Source organism: Brachyistius frenatus, unplaced genomic scaffold (assembly GCF_029030835.1).
Source record: "Brachyistius frenatus isolate BFR_SWC_R1_liver_20210118 unplaced genomic scaffold, ASM2903083v1 Contig_72, whole genome shotgun sequence".
In the NCBI taxonomy this organism is placed as follows: Eukaryota; Metazoa; Chordata; class Actinopteri; family Embiotocidae; genus Brachyistius; species Brachyistius frenatus.
This window is the reverse complement of record NW_027210671.1, coordinates 1,238,155-1,257,140: the sequence shown is the minus strand read 5'-3', so window position 1 is coordinate 1,257,140 and position 18,986 is coordinate 1,238,155. Positions and strand designations below refer to the sequence as shown.

The 18,986-nt window shown below is 39.8% G+C and overlaps 1 protein-coding gene across 1 annotated transcript; it reads left to right on the top strand.

Annotated features, from left to right (window-relative positions):
• The first annotated feature begins 636 nt into the window (after positions 1–636).
• Positions 637–18,934, top strand: ikbkb (inhibitor of nuclear factor kappa B kinase subunit beta). Its single transcript, XM_069707825.1, has 22 exons — positions 637–781; positions 1,874–1,989; positions 4,640–4,734; positions 8,370–8,490; positions 9,419–9,488; positions 10,790–10,878; positions 11,988–12,077; positions 12,176–12,300; positions 12,800–12,907; positions 13,003–13,132; positions 13,460–13,654; positions 13,754–13,868; positions 14,641–14,764; positions 14,863–15,014; positions 15,288–15,349; positions 15,569–15,669; positions 15,761–15,810; positions 15,922–16,021; positions 16,803–16,950; positions 17,215–17,312; positions 17,443–17,536; positions 17,657–18,934. Exons 2-22 carry the CDS (start codon positions 1,885–1,887, stop codon positions 17,714–17,716), a joined length of 2,232 nt encoding a protein of 743 aa, XP_069563926.1. The 5' UTR covers positions 637–781; positions 1,874–1,884; the 3' UTR covers positions 17,717–18,934.
• The last annotated feature ends 52 nt before the right edge of the window (positions 18,935–18,986 follow it).

Sequence of the window (18,986 nt, the reverse complement as noted above, 5' to 3'; positions counted from 1 at the left end):
TTAAAACCAGTGCTGTTGAATATGTCTACGGTTAAAACCAGTGCTGTTGAATATGTCTACGGTTAAAACCAGTGCTGTTGAATATGTCTACGGTTAAAACCAGTGCTGTTGAATATGTCTATGGTTAAAACCAGTGCTGTTGAATATGTCTACGGTTAAAACCAGTGCTGTTGAATATGTCTACGGTTAAAACCAGTGCTGTTGAATATGTCTACGGTTAAAACCAGTGCTGTTGAATATGTCTACGGTTAAAACCAGTGCTGTTGAATATGTCTACGGTTAAAACCAGTGCTGTTGAATATGTCTACGGTTAAAACCAGTGCTGTTGAATATGTCTACGGTTAAAACCAGTGCTGTTGAATATGTCTACGGTTAAAACCAGTGCTGTTGACTATGTCTATAGTTAAAACCAGTGCTGTTGAATATGTCTATGGTTAAAACCAGTGCTGTTGAATATGTCTATAGTTAAAACCAGTGCTGTTGAATATGTCTATGGTTAAAACCAGTGCTGTTGAATATGTCTACGGTTAAAACTCGACATGAATCCTGCAGCTGGATGTGCGCGCGCCGAGAACTGTGCCTCCTCGTGGGCGGGTCCGGTCTCCTCAGGTTTTCAGGAAATATGAGTATCAGGAAGTAGACAGTTTGTGAAGTTTGTTGTGTCGCCAAAAGAAACTACAGTTGTGTTCAAAGTTTAACTCGGTTAAAGACCGGATACACAAAGTTCTGTTCAAAGAAAGTCAGGTGTGTAAGCGTGAGAGCTCTGCCTACGAACTCTAAGGTAGGACTTAGTAGAAATGATACTCAAAAAGAAGCGTTTTTCTGCATGGACTTGAGCTAGTTGTATGTTGTAGTAACAGGAAACATAAACAGAGGAAAATGTCTCCTTTTCTTGTGTGTACGAATGAGTATAAGCAATATATACTAACGTATAAAGTCTAAATCGAAAGCACCGAGGAAAGTCGTGCCCCTGTGGGACAGGCCTGGTTAAAAGCGAGCTGCAGGGGTGCGTCTATGACCTGGACTCGCTCCTCCATACAGTCTGTCATGTGTATTTGGTCAGTTTAATTGCAGCCACTTTAAAAAGCAACATCAGGTCAGTGTTTATGCACACTTTATGTACACAGTTTTAAATGCGGAACTAAATCATCCCTGTCCAAAAGACTCTTTTAACACCCTCAACCATTGTTGATGTAATGATAGTCCACGATAACACCGTTTGTAAACAGTTATATGATCTCTTATCTCTGTAAGTGTCTAGGTAGGCCATGACAGGGAGCCAGCATGCACAATGGACCCTGAAACTGCTGCAGCTAAATGGAATTCAGCCGTCATTCATTTTATTATTTACACCTCTGCAGACCTTTTTCTTGATGCTTACCGGCAGCCTACAACACTGATCTGTCACTTTACCCATTTAATGTCACCTGTAGGTCAAACCTTGTACTTCCACCTATTACTGCTTCATCCCCCGGACTAATGACCAAATGATCTGTTGAATTTGTGTTAATAAAACATTGAGTCTTTTGGTTTACAGTAGCTGCTGTCTTAGTATTGCTTGTTTTCTCCCAACTGCAAAATCCAAAGATATTCACTTCATACTGTACATAAACAGACATTAAACGTATTCCCACATGTGAGACGCTTAAAACAAACAAATACAATTGTATTTTTTTTTGCACAATAAATGTCTTCAACGGGTACTTGGTTATCAACATTTTTGGTAATCCTTTTTTTATTGAATGATTTAATTGTGCCACAGGTACCTCAGGCTAAACTTTACGTTTTTGCGTTAGTGGGGGTCAAATTGTGTCAGAAAGCCGCTGATGTGACTGAAGACTTAAGTTGATTCTTGCTCTGTGTTGTATTGTAGGCAAGGAGGCCATGAATCAAGTCCCCTTGCAGCAGCCACTGAGCTGTGGGGCCTGGGAGCGGAAGAAGCGGCTCGGCACCGGAGGCTTTGGGAATGTCACAAGATGGCAAAATAAGGTACACAATCAGTTTTTTTTAACATACCGTGGTGTCTTTACTGTCCCTTTGGGGAACATATTTGTTGCTGTGATAAGATTTAACAGTAGATTGAATGATTGGTAATTCCTCTGGAAGAGAAGTTTGAATTAAAGACTATATTGCAATGAGCACTTTAAGTCTCAGATGCAGGATAACTAAAGTGGTTTTACAGTCAACACTATCATCAGTTCCATTCACATTTCTTCAATAATGACTGTGAAAAATAATATCTCTGATCAAATGTAGGCTAAATGTAAAAAAAGAAGAAACTTTTTTCAAGTAAATTATTGTTTCTTGTCTTATTTAGAGAGGAGTCCTGCAACTTTAAAGTGCCTTCACATCGCAGCAAAAATCATTTTTATTTCACAAAGTAAATGCTCCAGTGTTTTCCTCATTGAGTTGAGTTAGCTTAACAGTAAGACAGAGACGACTTGCTCCAACACCAAAGCTAAAGCCGCCTCACAGTTCCCATAATGTGAGAGCTCTTTTTTAGCCTCTTTTTTTTTTTTTTTTACATTTTGCCAAACTGGCAAATCAGCTATCAGCAATTTCTGTTTGCAATGTATTAATACACTCTGATACTGAAGAAAACATAATGATTACCAGTCAAGTCCTGGAGGCGTAAGGAGGGTCTTTTTTCAGTGATATGCGTGTTCAGATTTGACTGAGTTATGACGAAGAGAAGAAATTTTACCTTTAGAACTAAAGTTGAATCCGTGTCGAGGGGGATTTGGATTTTCAAGATTTTCATGGTTTTTGAGAGTATGGTATGACAGCAGTCCAGGTGTCATCGTTGTGAACCCAGTCCAACATAAATGGTGACTATTGTCATGATGTCACTGTAAGTCACAGGATAAAAGCAGTGTAGAGTTACATCATTGCAAATGGACACCATGGGAAAAGGAAAACACCCGCTTAGTGGACCTTCCTCTTCCTCCCCTTACAACTGTACTCAATTTCTATTACTCACACTCACTTTCAAGGCAAACAGAGCTGGCTTTGAGCCAGGCAGCATCATCATGCGGATGTAAATACATCATGGAAAAGCACTTCCGTTGTGGTTTTGATTGCTGTAGCATTTAATGATTATTATCATGGAATAATCTGTTGAATATTTTCCCGATTAATTGATTTGTTGTTAAACTGTCAGAAAATGGTGAAAAACGTTGTTTAGTGTTTCCCAAAGCCCAAGATGCAGCCTTAAACGTCTTGTTTTGTCCCAACCAACAGTCAGTTTATTATCATAGAAGACTAAATGTACCAGAAAATATTCACATTTAAAAAGCTGGCATCAGAGAATTGTAAAATAAAATTCATAAAAAAGATTAAATGGCTATTTAAAAAAGTTGGTGATTAATTTTCTGTCGATCAACTAATCGATGAATTGACTCATCATTGCAGCTCTAGCTTCAATATGAAATATATATATATCAAAATTATTTGGCTGTAAATGAAGTTTTAGACTGACAATGTGTGTTACTAACATTATAGTTTGTCTATATTTATAATACCATGAAACTTGTCATGAAACACATCGTATGACTTAGTTCCGCTGCTGTTTTACAGTAGTAAAGGAAGTAGAGTTCCAGAGACTCTACTGTCTCTTGAGCAGTGTAATCACAGCGCTGATCATCAGTGCCACTGCAGACTTGGGGCGTTGCGGTGATGATTAAACTTCCTGTATAGAACATTTCCTCTCTTCCTGCTTTAATGACAATAGTTTGGGTTACTATTAGTCCTCTGACAAACATGATGGGAAGCGGTCAGTGCCTTTTCCTCAATGAGGAACAGGTAGTGAGATGTACTTGTGTTGCTCGTCATTTTTGGGAAGTGGTTAAATGTTCAGTGCTTTGCAGACAAAGGTGCTACCAAGCATGTTGTGTGTTTGTACCCATGTTTGACTTCATTCCTTCTTTTTTTTATATATATATATATATATATATATATATATATATATATATATATAATCTGTTTATCATCAAGCACAAAAATCCATCCAAAGGGTCTTCTGAAGAGAAATAGCTAGATTGGTCACACTGAAACATAGGATTTACATCATATTTTAAATGTTATAAAGAAGGAGAAATGTTTTAAGTCAAGCCACAACTAAGATGTTCCTGAATTGAAGTAAATTTAAACTAAGCTGAAGATTTTTGATGGCAATAAACTACAAAATATCAACAGTAACAGACAGATGTAGTAAATGTACATAAAGTATTAAAAGCAGAAGTACTTAATACAGAAAAAGTAAGAATTTATGAAATGATTAAATGAGATTTATTTACTGATGCATTTTGCATTAATTAATCAATAGATTGGTTTGTCAAAGTTACCCAGAGTCCAAAGTGACACTTTCATAATGCTAATTTTGTTAAGAGTTCAAACCTCAAACTAAGTATTTAGGGTTAGGACAAGTGTGCAGGAGATGAATGAAAGTCAATGTAGTGTCCTCTGAATTGATGGTAACCCAACTCTCTGTGTGTGTGTGTGTGTGTGTGTGTGTGTGTGTGTGTGTGTGTGTGTGTGTGTGTGTGTGTGTGTGTGTGTGTGTGTGTGTGTGTGTGTGTGTGTGTGTGTGTGTGTGTGTGTGTGTGTGTGTGTGTGTGTGTGTGTGTGTGTGTACTTTCAGGACACAGAAGAGCAGATTGCCATAAAGCAGTGCCGCCAGGAACTGAGCGAGAGAAACAAAGAGAGATGGAGTCTGGAGATCCAGATCATGAAGAGGTCAGTTTAACTCTCACACGCAGTGATGTGATGAAGAGCAGAAATGTAGTGTTGCCCACTGACAAAGAAATGAACGGTCTCTAATTGTAATGGTAGGTTTATTTTAACAGTGAGAGACAGAATATTTTTTTAAAAATCCAGAAAATCACATCATATAAAAGTTATAAATTGATTTGCATGTGATTGTGTGAAATAAGTATTTGATCCCCTGGCAAAACATGACTCATTAGAGAAACCGTTGTTGGCGAGCACAGAGGTCAGACGTTTCTTGTAGTTGGTCACCAGGTTTGAACACATCTCAGGATGTTTGGTCGACTCCTCTTTGCAGATCCTCCAAATCCTTCAGGTTTCAAGGCTGTCGGTTGGCAACTCAAAGCTTCAGCTGTGCAGGTCTACAATCTGTCCCTGACGTCCTTAGACAGCTCTTTGGTCTTTCCCGTGGTGGAGAGGTTGAAATCTGATTGATTGATTCTGTGGACAGGTGTCTTTTATACAGGTACTGAGTTGAGACAGGTGTCTTTTATACAGGTACTGAGTTGAGACAGGTGTCTTTTATACAGGTACTGAGTTGAGACACGTGTCTTTTATGCAGGTAGTGAGTTGAGACAGGTGTCTTTTATACAGGTATTGAGTTGAGACACGTGTCTTTTATACAGGTAGTGAGTTGAGACAGGTGTCTTTTATACAGGTACTGAGTTGAGACACGTGTCTTTTATACAGGTAACGAGTCGCGATTCGGAGTACATTCTTAAAGTGAGAGGACTAATCTAACCGGTCTGTTGGAGACCGAATTCCTGCTGGTTGGTAGAGGATCAAATACTTATTTCACACAATCAAATGCGAATCAATTTATAAATTTTATATGATGTGATTTTCTGTTTTTTGGGGGGTTTTTTATGTTCTGTCTCTCACTGTTAAAATAAACCTACCATTACAATTAGAGACCGTTCATTTATTTGTCAGTGGGCAAACTTACCAAATTGGCAAGGGATCAAATAATGATTTCCTTCACTGTATTTATGAAGGAAATATGTTTGCCCCATCTTGTCCATCACACAGGCTTACGGCCGATGACCAAACTGTTTTATTAACCTTTTGTTTGACAGCTTGTTGCTCAAGCTCGTCTCTCGGCCCACAACAGATTCAGGAGTCTCTTTTACCGCAGTGATGCGTCTAAGTGTGTGACACATTGAACTTGCCTGAAGAAATTGGTGAATTTTCCCATTTCTTTTTACTGAAACTCTTTCATGCTTTGACTTGAACCTGTTTTTGGTATGACAAATGAGTTTGGGTTTCACATGTTGTGACTCACAGCGGTACATTCCATGACAAGTCGGGTGCTTATGAGTTTAACATTTGACTTTTATGTACCCATCTGTTTCACAAGTTGTCTCAAAGAACAAAATGTAAATTTGCATCCTGAAATAGTAAAGATCACACATTAAATAATTAGAACGGCGTGGAGGTGTGGGTTATTTTGGTGACTTCGGTTATTTCTGACAGCGTAATGTACCGCCCCCTCATTTTGCTCTGTTTTGACGGGCGTTTATTTTCCGCCCACGTCTTTTAACAGCGTCGGTTTAGGTGTCAGGTCACCGGAGTTGTACGCCAGCTCGTGTGGGTTTTGTGAGTTGGGAGATGAGCTTGTTTTTTGTCATGTTCTGGTGCAAGTATGAATATAAAACCATTTCAATCCTCGTCCCACTTTAACAAGCGTGTTGTTTTCAGACAGACATGGTCACAACCACAAGCCTCCCCGTGCACCCACGCTCAACCCCTGGAAAAACCACAGGGCAGGGGACATGGCAACCTACCATTATATTATTACAGCTACTTAACACAGATTTACGCATGCACATATACTAAAAAAACACTTCACTTTGTTTTTGAGTTATGATGTGTTTAAAAAGTTTACACTGCGCTACTTTTTCATCTGCTGAATCTTTTAGTGAAAACTGAGAAAAAACAATATAATTGCCCCACAAGCTGATGCAGGTTTCATCTCATTCTTTCTCTCTAAAATGTGTTTTCAAATTAACTTAAGAAGTCATTAAATCATATAGTGCAGAAAAAAGTGTCCTGTAATAACAACATATAACTATGCTGCTTCTAATCATGTTTGAGTTTGTTTGATTATTTACTAATTTTAACTCACACTAGAGGTCTGCAGAGAAGAAGGTAGGTAGGTAGTTACTTTATTAATCCCCAAGGGGAACATTTTTTCGCTACAGCAGCATACAGGAAGCAATAAGATAATAATAGAATAATAAAAAGCAATAAAATAGCAGTAAAAAAATATAAAAATATAAAATGCACTGACTCCGAGAAAGCCGGTTAATGGCTGATAGTAACTTAACTACGGCTTATTATTCTAATAAGCCTGTCGAGTAAATCTGTCTCTTGTTATTGTAGCTGTTACAACACTGATTACGTGTCGTGCAGTGTTATGGTTACAGTGTAAATCATTTTCCTGATGGATCAGTGTGAGATCCTTTGGTTTGTGCCTGAACTGATGACAATCAGAAACACATTGTTTGAGTCAGAGTTATGAAATGGCAAAGAATGAAAAACAGAGGAAGAGAAAGGAAAACAGCAGGTTAGATGTCAAACTGTAGAGAGATGGTGAAAATCAGTTTTCAAGGGTTTTGCCCAAAATTTGTGAAAGTGTGCTATTTTAGATTAATTTGTTTGACACTACGATGGAGAAGAAATGCAAGAACAAAGTCTACATTTTTGAAATAAGGTGTTCTGTTGCTTCAAATGTTTGGTGGTTGGGACCCCAAAGAGGTCACAAGGAGAATCTGAGAGGAAAATCAACAGAACAGGGAAGCAGAAAAACATTTTTTGCTGCACAAACTGCTGCTTTTTTTCTTGTGAATTACCTGCCAATTTTATATCTCCATGTATATTTCCATAAATCTCTCTTATATCTGGCCTGTAAAACATAGTCAGATAGGACAAAGAAAAATTACTTATATGTTGAACTTCCTGTGATTTATTGACATCTGCAGCCAGGGTGGAAAGATTTTGCTTCACGTAGTCGACCCCAAGCCGAAAACATTGGTTACCACCAAGTCACCTATTGGTTTGTGAACTGCCAATTTGAAGCCTCCAGTCTGGCATTTTGGTTGTATTTTTTAAAGCCAGAAGTGACCATATTTGGACGAGATGGGGAGGAGCAGAGTGACTGAGAACCTGAGGACACTATGCCCCGGCCCCCAGTAACAGCAACCTGACTGCACCCCAGGCATGTCAATCAAACCAGAAATGCTCCCAAACATACCGCTTTTTGAGAAAAATTCATTGACTCAGTATTTAATGAATGAAGTTGATGCTTTTCGAATGGAAGTCCCCAGAGCCAGAGTGTTTTTTTTTGGACCCGCCCCATTTTGCCCTGGTATTGGACTTTAAGGGACTTCCGCATTGGCCTCATTTTTCCAACGTGGTGGCGACATCCATTTTTGTGGTAACTACTGGTCTAGATCTAGATTTGAACGTTTTTCAGTAGTTACTTTAGGCCATCACATCGATGTCAATGGACTTTTCAAGCATGCAAAGGAGGACTTGTTGTGAATAAAGAAATGAAACGATACATTGCGCAGGTCCACTGAATGATGTCGTCTTTACTCACTCAGGTTGGATCATATTAACGTGGTCGCAGCCCGAGAAGTTCCTGAGGGAATGGAGAGACTCGTGGCCACCAATGACCTGCCGCTGCTGGCTATGGAGTACTGTCAGGGTGGAGATCTGAGAAAGGTAAAAGTTGGGTATGTCTGCGAGTGTGTATGCACATGTAATGTCGTTCAGGTCGCTGGATTAGAGCTCAAAGACCTTTGAGTCAAAGAGTTGAAACAGAGAAATAACAAGGCGTGGTGGTCGTGCGTTCGTAATCCTTTTTAAACTACTTTTCATCACTCTTTCTCTTGACAAATAGACTGGATCGGGTTTGTCTTTGTAAATCCTCACTGCCCTTCATGTGTGTATATCAAGGTTAGAAATGAAAAAACCCAGGTGCATAAAAGCTGAAACCACAAATATGACCATATTTTATGTGTTTTGTCTGATCTGTTTGGGCCAACAGCCAGACAATTGTTTTCTGTTCGTTCTGGGGGATAAAACTGGTGCAGTTTTTAATTTGAAACAAACTGAGTGTGCAGCCTGAGGACAGCAAAACAGGAAAATGCCAACCATGGCAAACCGCATTGTCGTAAACATTTCAAAGCATCCCAGATGGTCAAAAATGAAGCAGTCGAGTTGGGGGCAGATGGAGCGGTTAGTGGAGGCAGAGAGCGGAAAACGGCACCATCCTCTTCTGTCAGGCCTGCCGCATGTTTCCAGCAGAGACACACTCTAAATGTTGTTTAAAGTAAAACAAACCAAAGTCTTTACAACCTAATCTTTGATTTGTCAGTTTTATTAAGGTTTGTAAAGTTTATTAAAATCACAAATAGAGTGTAAAAATGCTTTCAGTGAATAAATCTTGAGTCTGGGCCTGTCTGATCCCTAATAAAGATGCACTTCATGGACAGAAAGTAGCTGTTTTATAGAAGAACAGATGAGTTGAAAAGTTTAAAACATGAATAAAAAACTAAGACAGATTAATGAGCTCATTCCTGTGTCCGCCTTTATTGATTTTCTCCGATGGTTTATGTTATTCGGGTGTGTGTGTTTTTGCTCTCCACAGTACCTGAACCTGTTGGACAACTGCTGTGGAATGATGGAGGGCTCCGTTCTCATTCTGTTAGGCGATATTTGTGAGTATTTGTCTCGATCTCCAGCACTGTGACTACTCTAACTCTTTAAGTCGTGTATGCCAGAGTGATAGATTCATTAAGTGATTGAGTGAGCTGGCAGTGTGATTAGTTTCCTCTAGTACGGAGGAAAGCTTCCTGGTGGGCAGTGTCATGATGTAATCAGTGACCCTAAACCACTAACCTCTTAGTCACCATGGCAATAGCGCACACTCACACAGATGTTTACGTCAGCGATCGGACACTCACGCGCCATTTGTTAAACATGATGTACTTGCGCTAACATCAACACACACTCGGCGTATAAACTAGGTTTGAGAGAGGAGACATACGGTATGGATCACTTATGTGATGAAGATACTAGAGTGAGACACGCACACACACACACAAGCGCGTACACACAGAAACTACTTTTCCTGTAACCCACTGGCGGATATTTCCTGGTAATGACTGATCCCCTTTAAACTGCTTCATGAGAAAGAAAAACAACATCGGCATGTACATCCACTCCCACCCACCCACCTCTCTCTCTCTCTCTCACTCTCATAAACATACAGGTGCCCAAAGGTTATAAGTTCCGCTTCATCATCCTTTGACGCACAAGAAAAGTGACAATAGAGTATCAGTTGTAAACTCAGACGAAACCTTTTAAACTTTAACTTCAGTTACAACATGTATACATGACTCTCAGGGTCTGAACACTGGCTAAAAATTGTGTTTTTGCTGACCTCTGGTGGTTTAATTTCCCACATTGCAGTGGAGGAGAGATGTACTCCAGTCTGTTATTTTCACCACTAACACAGCTGAAACTTTCAACTCTGAGAGGGAAGTGAAACGGTCAGAAACAAGTATGTTTGCAGGTCTTGTTCTCCTACATAATAATAATAATAAAATAAAAAACTGCATGAAGCCGTTTGTGGCTCCAGAGGGAGCTGCACAGTCTGATAAACTGAGGAACAGGTTTGCAAATTTAAAAAATAAAAAAAAATGTCGGGGTGTGATTGTGAGCTGACCTGACCTGTGGAGCCCGTTAGCTTCATCTCTGCATGAAAATATCCATAAAGTGTGAGGCGAGTAGCAGCATGAGTTAGTGATTGTTACAGTTTGAGGACATGCAGCATTAACTTTTTTCATTTGAGATTGAGCCATTAATCTCTGTCAGATTTATAAAGGAAAATTGTGTTCTACCTGTTCATGCGCCATATTTCACAAAATAATTTGCAATGCGTTAAACTCCAGTTTTGTCTCCTTCTTTTCTTATAACTCTCGCTCCTTCGACTGTTTCTTCTTCTTTTGCTGCTCAGCTTCGGCTCTAACCTACCTCCACAAGAAGAGGATCATCCACAGAGATTTGAAACCAGAAAATATTGTGCTGCAGCAGGGAGAGAAGAGAGTGAGTTAAAGACCCACTGAACCATTTTGTTATGGCAAATACACCCAAACCACTACAAAGACTTTTTTGCCTCTATGTGGGTTATGTAGAATAAGTTCAAGAGACTCGTCTCACACTTCTTCATGTTTATCCTTCCACTGAGTACTTAATGTGGAAAACTCATGAACATCTTTAAACCTTTACTTGCAGTTATGAGAAACTTTTGTGATCGGCTTGCTCTTACGGTCCTCTGTAGGTCTCCCTTTATTTTGTCTATGTTGCAAGAAATCATAACATGTCATCCTCCAACCTGTAAAAGAATACAGGAAAATGAATAATGTTATATAACTGAGGGCAGACTTATTAAAGTGCTCATATATTCATGTTTATGCACAAATGCTGGGTTAAGTGAAACTCTGCCAAACAAATTGTATCTGTTAAGTTTATAGTTTTACATGATGCTTGTTTTTCTCTTGCATATTACAGAAACAGTAAACCCACTATACAGACTGACTTTCTGGTTTGGGAGGTTATTAAGGCAGTTGTGATAGATAAATAAATAAACAGGAAGGTCTTTAGAAGTTGATTTTTAAAGGTTTTAAAGGAATAGTTCAACATTTTGGGAAATACATGTATTTCTTTCTGGTTGAGAGTTAGATGTGAAGATCGATACCACTCTCATATCGTCACATTAATTTTGAAGCTGCCAGAGCCGGGATACAGCCCACAGGGAAACACTGCTTGTAGTGGTGGCTGATGTGGAGTTTGACCAATTTGCATGCAGAGACTCATGCATTTTATAGGGGGAGAGTGTAACCCAGGTTATTTTATGTAGCTACAATTTACAGATGCCCTGTAAATAGCTGACAGGCTATTATAAGACACTAACTATGTGCCTGAGCACATAAGTATGAAGACATAAATTTGCCACTTTATGAAGTTTATGTTCCAGACTATTTCTTGGCTCTGAGCCATTACCAAACACCCAGATACAAGATGGGTAAAGATCCATAACACAGTGAACATGCTTTCCCATTATTTCCCCAAAGTGTCAAAATGTTCTTTTAAATTGCGATTATAGGAATACATTAATATGAACACTCTTTCTTTGCTCCCTATCTTAATCTCAGTTGATCCACAAGATTATTGATCTCGGCTATGCTAAAGAGTTGGACCAGAGCAGCCTCTGCACATCATTTGTGGGAACACTGCAATACTTGGTAAGTGATGAAAGTTAACACATTTACACCCGTGTGCTCCTCACCACTTTGTGGAAGGTAACAGCTCAACCCGTCTGCTTTTCTTTCACTTTTTTCAGGCTCCAGAGCTCATTGAGAGGCAGAAGTACACGGTCACAGTGGACTACTGGAGCTTTGGAACTTTGGTGTTTGAGTGTATCACAGGATTTCGTCCTTTCTTACCAACCTGGCAACCCGTTCCCTGGTAGTACCACGTTTTTGAAAATCCTATATCTGTCTAAAAAGTCGTCAGTGAGAAAGGGAAATTTTCCAAAACAACTACTTTAAAGTTATGCATCAAATTTTCCACAATTTCACCCCTCTCAAATTTATCTTTTTTTTCTCTAGCTTTCGCAAAATATGATGAACAATGACGTTATTTGATGTTAAGCAATGATAACCTTTTATGCAGGAAAATATTTTTGTTACGTGACTGGATTTTAGCACACGTTAAATTTATGAAGAAACAGGAGTTGCCCAAGAATTGCAGGATATGTTGGTTGTGCCAGCATAAATGCCTTTTGTTCCTCCCTAATTTGGTGAATGACTCATATGAAGCTCACGGGCCATCCGCTTTATACAGGAAAAATATAGTCTCATTATTGTAAATGGTCCGTGTCCGTTTTCACGGGTCAGAATTTTCCACAATCAACTGGTTAAAATTTGAAAAAAAAAGTAAATTGTTTTCAATTGTTGTCCTCCAGGCACCATAAACTCCAGCTGAAGCAGGACGATGATATCGCTGTCTATGAGGACCTCTCAGGGGAAGTCCGCTTCTCCAAACATCTGCCGCAGCCCAACAACCTTAACAGGTGACTATATGTGTGTTAAACACACACATGCACATGAAACTGCTGAATCATACTCTTGTTGTCTCAGTCTAATGTGGTAAATTGTTGGTTGACAGTCTGTTATTAGAGAAGCTGGAGAAGTGGCTGCAGCTGATGTTAAAGTGGTCTCCTCAGGAGAGAGGCAAAGACTGCAATGCTACACCCAACGACTGCTTCTCCCAGCTGGAGCTCATACTGCAGCTCAAGGTTAACTGAGAAATTCATTCAATTTATTCTCTCAGTTTACCCCATGTGGGAACGCTCTCTTAATGTTCTGTTGTTAAACATTGCTCAAACATCACTGGTCAGATTTTGACAAAACCTATAGAAAGGTTACGTCGTTGAATCTATGATCCAGCATTAAACAAATTCCCTCACAGCCTCATGGAGAAGCTAACTGTAAAGGCAACTCTTCTAACTTTTAAAGTTTGATGGAATTTAAGGGGATGTTGCATCTTTTCTATTTTTTATTTCTTAAACCAACACATTTACTTACTGCGTCTTCTTGTTCTTGGTTTGTCTCTGTTCGCTCAGCTGGTTCATGTCCTGAACATGATGTCTGCAAAGATCCTGACATACTCGGTCTCAGATGAGGAGACTGTGGCCGACCTGCAGCTGAGAATAGAAAAAGACACCAACATCCCTGCAGCCAATCAGGAGCTGCTGCTCGAAGCGGGGTTAGCCTTGGAGCCTCAGGGACTGGTCACGCAGTGCGCCATAGATTACACGGTAATGTCGACCATAAACTGTACACACAATACATTCACATAATACTCTGATCACTCTGCGGTAATGTATTGAGTCAAAGCATTGTTGTTTTCTTTGTAGGAGGTCGATGGACGGCGAACAGACCTGCCGCTGGTCTTCCTGTTTGATCGCTCCTCTTGCGTTTATGAGCCCCAGTTTGCTCCTCGAACACTTCCTGAAAATATCCGCTTTGTTCGTGAGTACAAAACTTGTTTTTTTACTCAACTAAGGACATTAAAACTCTCGTACTTTGTCATGTTTCATCATCTTTATGCCAGTTCAGTTGAACAGGCTTCAGTAGTGTAAACTCAGTGAGTGCTTAAAGGAGCAGTGTGTAGGATTTAGTAGTAACTAGTAGTGATGTTGCAGATTGCAGTCAACTGAACACCACTCCACTCACCTTCACCTTCGAAGCATGTAAAATAATCTACAGCGGCCAGGAAATTTGCAAATAATCTGAAAGCCCCTTTATTGAGCCAGTGCTTAGTTTGTGCCTTTTGGGTTACCACCTGCTTGAGGGCTCACTTTCTATGTAGATATTAAAGGCTCATTCTAAGGTTATAAATACACAACAATTCCTAGTTTTAGATGATCATAAACTAATGAAAACATAATTCAGAAATTTATATTCCATTTCCCTCCATTGACCCCACCGCCCACAAGTCCTAAACACTGAACCTTTTTAAAAACGAAAATAATCAAGCTATTAGTTTTTTTTCTTGGCCAACCAAGATGTTTAGTCTCTCAGGATTCCTACAGAAGTCATCCATTGCATTCTTGGTAAACTTAGATCATAAAATCCTAAAATTATTACATATTTTGTACCAGGTTGACCATATTTGAGCAACACACACTGCTAATATAGTGAGCCAAACAAACATTTTGACATTTTAATATCCCGGGTTAGCTGTAACTTGTGTTTTCTGAATTTTTAGGCTGATGTGTTTCTGTTTCATTGGTTCTCATAGAAACCGACCCAAAGCACCTTCTGGCTTACAGCCCTCTGAGGAGGACCTGCGGCCAGGCGTGGCACACCATCCGCTCTCTGAAGGAGGACTGGCAAAGACTGCAGCAGGGGCAGAAAGCTGCCATGTAGGACACACACCATTACACATACAAACTTCTACATACACACACACATCTGTTTGGTGAAACACAGATAGAGATATCTGCTCTTCTCTGTCTTTCAGTATGAGCCTGCTGAGACATAACTCCTCATTGTCCAAACAGAAGAATGAGATGGTGTCCATGCACCAGAGACTCGTGGCCAAACTGGACTTCTTCAACACCAGCCTTCACATAGACATGGACAAATACCAGGAGCAGACAGCCACTGGGATCGGTATTATGTTACCACATTATAATGTTCATGTTGGTAGACAGAAGGAAGTTGCTCCAAAATCTGTCATTAAATTGCCTGTCTGCTCTTTCATATCTATCATGAGTGGACACAATGATGAACAGTCAGAGTTGAAATAGAAAATATAATATTGTTATTTATGGCTTAATTTGATTGTCTGTTGGAAAAGTTGGAAACATTTTCTCCAGACTTGACTGTCTCAAACAATGCAGTTTGCTACTGACTAATGACTAGTGTCTTTTTCACATTTTCCAGCATCAGAGAAGCTGCTGGGTGTGTGGAGGGAGATGGAGCAAACTGCTGCCAGCTGTGGTCAGGTAGAGTTGAAGTGTGTGTGTGTGTGTGTGTGTGTGTGTGTGTGTGTGTGTGTGTGTGTGTGTGTGTGTGTGTGTGTGTGTGTGTGTGTGTGTGTGTGTGTGTGTGTGTGTGTGTGTGTGTGTGTGTGTGTGTGTGTGTGTGTGTGTGTGTGTGTGTCTTTGTGTTAGGAGTATTCATATGTGCTTTAAAAAGACTGAAAGGCTTCTGTGCGTGCCTAGGCCAAGGTGAGTGAACTGGAGGAGGAGATGATGCAGCTGCAGCCAGACATAGTGGATGTGCAGAGGCAACCGTGGAGGAGCGGGGAGGCCTTGGACACACTGTAAGTCTGAACCAAAGGTAACAGTAAAAACAATATAAAAAGACCTGACCGTGATCTTGAACCCTGCTCTTGTCCCCTCTTTGGTCCTCAGTGAAGGAAAAGCCATGGAGCTGTTCCGCAAACTCAGAGAGAAACCCAGAGGTTTGGATTTGTCCCGCATCAGTTCACTTCTTATTTAACACTCGTCATGGTGTCTGCATGTAAAAATAAATGTTCTCCTGGTTTTCCTTCCCGTTTCCTCCCCCTGCTCAGACCAGAGGTGTTCAGGAGACACTCAGGAGGTGGTGCGTCTGGTGTTTCAGGCTGTGCAGTTCTACGAGAAGAAGCTCAGAGACTTCTACACACACCTGAGGTACTCAAACACAAAACACTACTTTTTTTTTTTTTTTTTTTTTTTTTTTTTTTAAAACCTGGAAACAGTTCCCACTGCTGAACTTCCATTTGGGAATTTTTATATCTGTATAAAAAATTAAGGGGTGGCCCTTATTCTTCTTCCCACTTCTCTGTTGCACCTGAACGCACCATTTCATGCAACAAATTGTCTGAATAAAGACAAATTTATGAAATGAGCAAATCTGTATGCAGTCCTCCTCTCAAGCAGTGAACCTGCATGCACAGTCCAACGACCCTTTAACTAACACATCTGAATTAAATTTGATTAATTTATAATAATAAGGTTTTTAGCTACACTGTGCTTTTCCTACTTTAAAAAGTAAAAATACCTGCCTTAAAAATGTCTGTAGGAACAAAAAAACAAACAGCAGAATGAGTTATTTGTGAGTCTGTCTGGTCTGTAGACACCCACAGTCCTGTGAAGAGCTCTGATCTGGCACAATAACTGAAAACTCTTCCGCTGGTGACTTATTAACATTTAACTGTACGGTGATGGCTCAGTTTAAGGTTACAGATTTACAGCACTTAATCAAGGGCTTACTGATACTTATAACAACAAGAAGCCATAACCTTTTATTAATGGAAAATTTCTCTTTAAAAATAAGCCGTCCAGTCTGCGGTCACTACTCGTTTCCAACATCATTAATAAACAGCTACGGGCCTGGACGCTCGGATAGTTCACGGCAACATACTGTTGGCCTGTTGGGAAGCTCAAAATTCTGTTTTGGTGTGTAATGCAGTAAGACGGCGAGGTGCCGTCAGCGTGTGATGGAGCTGCTGCCGAAGGTGGAGGGCGTGGTCCAGAAAATGGCTGAGAGCGAACAAGTCCTGATGAGTCTGCAGGAGAGACGACAGAGGGAACTGTGGAACCTGCTCAAAGTCGCCTGTGTGAGGAAACATGAAGGGCTCACAGATGCAAAGACTCTCCCAGCTCCGCTCACCTTAGAGATGACTGTTAATTGCACATCATTATTTCATGATATCATTTACCACCAGTTAAGAGTTGTGTCAACACTCAATTACTCAATTTCCCTGTATTGAAATGCAAATGTAGAAAGCGCTGTCAATTACATAACCATAACGATTTGTTTTGCCGTATCTTCAACAATAAGCATTCAAGCACAATAACAGGCACTCTCTTGTCTTGTGTAGAGTAAAGTTCGCAGCCCTGTGAGCGGTAGTCCTGATGGATTACGAACCCCTTCGTCCGTGCCGCCTCTACTGACCCCCAGACACAGCTTACAGCAATTGTGAGTTCACTGACATAAACTCATCACATATATTTGCTTTCACGCTCACCGACACTGTCCTGTTGTCATTAAGGAAGCAAATTGACACAATCACATGTCCTAAAAAACTCCTCTTTGGGCGTATGTGCAGTGATGAGTCTCTCGTGGAGGAGAGCAGAACATTCGAGAGTCGCCTCCAGAGTTTGCTGCACGACACTATCCAGGAATCGGAGAACAGTATGGAGGTATGCACACACTCACCTTAGCTCTCGTGCCAAGAAGCTGCCTGGTGTGGTTTCTGACTCGTTCTGTTTTTCACTGAATTATGACCATTAAAAAAACAGCGCCCTTTGTTTTTGTCCTAGGTGCTGAGGGAGTGGACATGGCTGCACGGAGGCCAGAATTTTTCCAGCGACCTTTCCTAAACTCTTTGCTTACATGCGGTACTCTACTGCCTCTGTGTGGATGTGATATCAAACTACATGGGAACGTATTAGCAGCTGATGATGTGAAAGCTGCTGGCACATATTTTCCTAATGAGATTACAGCTTCTCTGACATGGTAAAAGAGGATAAATAATGCCAACCCGTAGAGCACTGATTTAAGATTAATGTCAGAGACAGTCATTGAAGTGTGATCTTATTTATTTACCGTTCTGTAGCTTTAACAGAACATTTTTTTTTTCATTATGCCCAGATCAATCATTCCACATGTAGTGTTTTATCAGATGATCCAAAAATAACAATAGGTTTCAAAAAAATCCTAGTTAGACTATATCTATACAGATTCCCACAGTCCTACAGACTCTGACAACTTTGAAACAGCTGACACACACAAAGAGGAAATTTTATCCTCAAATTTACATATAATTTGATGAATGTAAATCCTATTTTATTGAAATCGTAAGGATATTTATATTTTAAAGCATATATTTGTGTCACCCTGTTTGTTGGACTTTAAAAACCAAAGGATACGACCAAAAGGATTTCTGCCCTAAACTGCATGTTACACATCTGGACCGTTATTTTTTTTATTGAAAGTTATATTTTCATAAGGCGAGCAATGAAAGACACAGATGACTTTTATAACAGTAAAATTACTTATTGCTGAATCGCTGTATGAATGTGATCATTTTGTATTCATAGTAGATCATATTAGACACAATAACAGGAACACCTGTAAATATGGCACAGTCCAGTATGCCTTAGATAAATACAAATGTTGACAAGCTTATGATGTCAAATTAATGTTGATATGTTTGATATGTGGTTGAATGGTGATAAAATATATGATTTTTGGTACATTTCCTTATTTTACTGAAATTTATGGTTTGTAACAAAACTGAAAACGGTTTAAAAACTGGCTAAACTACCGTTTAAATACTAGTAATTCATTCCTATTGAACTTTGACTGCTACATCCAGTCATGATATTACATATTGTCAAATGTCCGTGAAGTTTTGTTGTGTATTGTGACTTTGTTTGTAATGTCATAGAATTATTTTTTTTTTAGACATTTCAAACATAATTTGTAAAACTACATTTAATTTTCATATTGTGAATAGTTTTTATTTTACTCTGAATGATGTTTGACTGGCGACCTGTCCAGGGTGTACCCTGCCTTCGCCCAAAGTGAGCTGGGATAGGCTCCAGCCTATGCCAGGATAAAGCGGGTATAGATAATGGATGGATGGAT

Excerpts from the sequence above, each read along its gene's own strand:
- ikbkb (XM_069707825.1), top strand. The coding sequence starts at position 1,885 with ATGAATCAAGTCCCCTTGCAGCAGCCACTGAGCTGTGGGGCCTGGGAG. Across the intron at positions 12,301-12,799 it reads ACCTGGCAACCCGTTCCCTG|GCACCATAAACTCCAGCTGA; the intron begins GTAGTACCACGT and ends GTTGTCCTCCAG. Across the intron at positions 13,133-13,459 it reads AGCTCATACTGCAGCTCAAG|CTGGTTCATGTCCTGAACAT; the intron begins GTTAACTGAGAA and ends CTGTTCGCTCAG.